This window comes from Microtus ochrogaster, unplaced genomic scaffold (genome assembly GCF_000317375.1).
Source record: "Microtus ochrogaster isolate Prairie Vole_2 unplaced genomic scaffold, MicOch1.0 UNK25, whole genome shotgun sequence".
In the NCBI taxonomy this organism is placed as follows: domain Eukaryota; kingdom Metazoa; phylum Chordata; class Mammalia; order Rodentia; family Cricetidae; genus Microtus; species Microtus ochrogaster.
The window spans coordinates 740,097-744,020 of NW_004949123.1; the positions used below are offsets into that span (position 1 = coordinate 740,097).

A 3,924-nucleotide genomic window follows, 5' to 3' on the forward strand; every position below is an offset into this window, starting at 1 on the left:
GCCACTACATGGTCACTTAACCCTTCTGGGGTAGGAACAGGGCCACTACATGGTCACTTAACCCTTCTGGGGTAGGAACAGGGCCACAAGCCATGCAGTTTCTCTTGAACTCCCTGCTTGCTGGTACATGGAACTTACCGGAAACCACAAAGGTTGGTCACCCTAATTATGAATCACTCTGTAATCTAATTTCTGAGAACTCATGGACCTGCCCTATCCCAAAGCCATCCCAGGGTTAAAGCTGCTCTTGGACTCCTGACTATTATTTCCCAGTCAGGATCAAGAGGCTATGGAAAAGTATCTGTGAGGGGGGGGGAGGTATCTGTTTCAGGGCATGACTGGGAATCTCTTCCAACTTCCAGTTCTACTCAGCAAAGAACCAGAAGTCTGAGGGAGGACAATGCTTCTCGCCAGCCTCACCCTGAGGACTCCCTGTCCCAGCAAGGAGAAGTATAGCATGTGGCAGTGCTCTGTGAGACCCCAGTTCCAGGACGCCTCAGCATTGACTTACCATGGTCCTTGAATGTTTCCACTTTGTTAGCTTGTTCAAGATCCGAAGCAGGTTGATGCAGGAAAAGAGGTTCCTCCAGCAAAACTGGTTGTTGTCCCCTGCTTCCTGCAGGGAAAAGCCAGAGATATCACAGCTCTCACAGCTACAGGCTGCTCAGCAGTGTCCAAAGGCCTTGACAAATACACGGCAGTGGCCATGTTTCAATGCTTCTAGCACAAAGTTCCCTTGTCTCACAGCCAGAGGGAAACTCCACCCCACAAGTTGACAGAGAAACAAGAACTTAACAGACTTTTCCTGCAGGAAACATGGGCCACAAAACTAGGGACCATGGCCCCAGACTTTAGTGGGAAAGATGCAAGCAACTAGAGTAGGGAAATTCTAGGTCAGCAGCCCCTGCCGGACATGCTCCTTTACTAGCCCTACCCCCGCCCCCAATCGCTCTCCTGTATAACACCCCTCCCCAACTTTACGGCCATTTCTGGTACTTTAAAAGCTAAAGGTGACCTCTTCTGGAAGACACCTCTATCTATGTGGGGGAGGCAGTCCTCATAGCAAAGGGATAGCCAGGGGATCCCAGCCACTCACCAGACTCTCTGCAGTTAGCTCTGGAAGCTCATTGACCACGCAGTGAGGGTAATCCAGGACAGAAATGCTGCAGAACGCAACAAGACCCAGGTGCTCATCGTGAGCAAAGGCTGGGTCTGCCAGAGTAGCCATGGTTCAGTTGAAGCAGAAGTAGCAATCTAGCTTGCTTGCTCTAACCCAGTCTCCCTGACCGTAAGATGAAAAAACATCTGCTACAATACGTGTACAGTTTCCCTGTGACTGGACCAGTTTGTAATCTAATTCGTAACTGCAAGGCAGGGACACACTACTGCAGCTTTCCCCGTAACACAAATCGGGGAGGTAGGGCTCAAGACTTATGATAAGATTTATGACAAGCCCTCTTAGAAGCCACAGCTACCAGACACTTCCCTTGTGAAATCTACACTGATAAGCAGGTGCTGTCAGGTACAGCTGGCACAAGGGGGGTGCTAAGAATCAGACAGTGCTTTACAGTGCACAAGGCCAAGCTCCTTACAGAGAACTGGGAGGGAAAGGGAAGAAGAACAGAGTGGTAGTGAGGGCAATTCTAGAGCCTCGGACAGAGTCTCCTGGACAGACAGAAAGACACGAGAATAGCCAACCTCAAAATTGACACGCTGTCACTCACTTTGTCTCCTGACTGCCTAGCAAAGTACTAACCCACAGATGCTCAGAAAATGTCTGCTGAACAGTCTCAACGGAGAGCCCAGCTGGAAGTCCTGCCATCTGGCTATACCACCCTTTCTTGGCCCCTGGTACTCATCACCTGTTCTTGGCAGTGATGTAGGACATGATGTTTTGATTGAAGAACTTCAGGATCAAAGGGATGCAGTTGGCAAAGACCAGGTGTTGGGCCATGTATTCAAACTGAAACCAAGAGAAGATAAATAAACATGCCCTTTGGGACCTTATTTATTTTCTTTCCTCTAGAGATAAAAAGCCTGGCTGGAGAATCTCACATTAGAATGCTCATGCAGAGCTCAAGTGGAATCAAAAGCCAAGCCCTATTCTCTTGGGCAAGAGGACCAGCACAGACTGAGGCGCTGGCCCAGTGCACAAGAAGGCAGACAGACCCTACAGGTACCTGGTAGACATGGTTCAACTTAAAGTGCTTGAGCAGCAGCAGCAGCACAGCAGAAATGGCCTTGACGATGACCTCCTTGTGGCGGTTCACATCTACCCCCAGCTTCATGCTCTGCAACACTGTGGTGCTAGAAACAGAAGGGCCTGGTGAGTCACCAGTGAGCACGGCACCTTCTTCCTACTCCAGAACCCTCTGCCAAAGGCTCACACCTCACAAACATTTCAGAGGTCAGCCTTAGGGATCCACCTACCCATCTCCTAAGCGATCCAGCTTGGCACAATTTCTGTCTTCCCATGATGCCACCCAAAACACTCTCAGTCCCTTTCTCTGCTTCTCCTCCAAAAAAGGAACTTCTCTAAATTCTCCCTAAGCTTTGGCCACCCTATTAACTTGAGTTCCCCAAAGCATGTTCTGTGGAACACCAGTGTGCGGAGAGGTTTTACTCTACAGTGGTAAGATGGGGATCCTGAAGTTGGATAAATTTAGGAAGCACTGAGTTACAGCTGTTTCAAATCTTCAGAAGAGGAACACAGTATTTCATTATCAAGACGGCCTACTTTCTGTGAACCTCCCTGTGGGGAGGAGCCAATCTCCCTCACCTGGCCATCACCACCAGATCAGGGGGGATCCATTCAGAACAAGGCACTCCTGGCCAGCAGGCCAATCAGGTGTGGGCCTGGGTCCTTTCTCAGTGTAGTACAGTCTCAGGCTGTTCTCTCTCATGGAAAGATCTGTCAGCCAGAGGTGAACCAACCCTGGAGTTCCACTCTCTCCTCTGACATTTGCCAGGATTCAGCCTGCCAGTTCACTGGCCAGCAGGAGAGACTCCACACCAGTACAGGCTCTGTGGTGGCTAACAAGCAGACCAGAAGTTACCTCTCCCATGCAGGGTGTGCCAACCACATGTTTCTAGGAGGGCTGAGAAGTTCACTGCCCCATCTATTTTACAAAGGAAAACTGGCAATCCTAATTTACTGAGAAGTTCACTAGGTGACAGTCTGTGCTGGGATTCAGGCTAAGCTATTTCTCTAGCCAGGGAAACTTATCCAGTAGTTCCCTTCATCTGAATCAGAAATATCCTGGACTTTTAACCTGTAGCAAAGCTGGACCAACAAAAGAAAGCAACCTGAAAAACACTGGCCCTCTTCTTTCTACCCACTGATAGCACTGATACTCACGGCATCTCCTCAGGCAGAACATCTGCCAGGATATTGATTGAGTCTGTTTTGGCTTTTGATGTGGGAGCTGCAGCCAGTAGGATCTTCAGGAGGGCAATCTGGGAAAAGCAGACCACTTAGATGGGCATCAGAGCCCAGGACCATAATGGAATCCTGAGAAGTGGGACTCCTGCAGGTCTGCAGGGGTGAAGGAGACCAGCCTATGGGGTATCTCACCACAGATGCCTACTGATAGGCCCCAAGACTGGTCCCAGACACAGAGCACTCACCATATACTGAGGCAGGCTGGGGAGCAAGCCTTGGTAGAGGGTTTCTGCAGGAACTTGCTCAACTTCCTCTTCTCCCTTTAATACAAGTCACAGATACAAAACCTACATCCAGGTACAGTCTCCTGAGCTAGACCCTCTAAGCAGCAAAGTGAAGAGTGACACTGATGATGATGCCAGGAGCCTCACTCGCAACAGTTTAGTTAATTCTTTTTTTTTTTTTTTTTTTTTTGGTTTTTCGAGACAGGGTTTCTCTGTGGCTTTGGAGCCTGTCCTGGAACTAGCTCTGTAGACCAGGCT

At 49.4% G+C, this 3,924-nt stretch overlaps 1 protein-coding gene across 1 annotated transcript in view; it reads right to left on the reverse strand.

The window, feature by feature from the left end:
- The window catches only part of Strip1 (striatin interacting protein 1), a 19,949-nt gene that overhangs the window by 2,466 nt on the left and 13,559 nt on the right, over positions 1–3,924 (reverse strand). Inside the window, exons 14-19 of the mRNA XM_005367846.2 lie at positions 3,628–3,702; positions 3,359–3,456; positions 2,181–2,307; positions 1,863–1,963; positions 1,097–1,163; positions 512–616 (exon numbers count right to left, since the gene is read on the reverse strand). Coding sequence (XP_005367903.1) covers positions 512–616; positions 1,097–1,163; positions 1,863–1,963; positions 2,181–2,307; positions 3,359–3,456; positions 3,628–3,702 — 573 coding nt within the window. The remainder of the gene's footprint in view (positions 1–511; positions 617–1,096; positions 1,164–1,862; positions 1,964–2,180; positions 2,308–3,358; positions 3,457–3,627; positions 3,703–3,924) is intronic.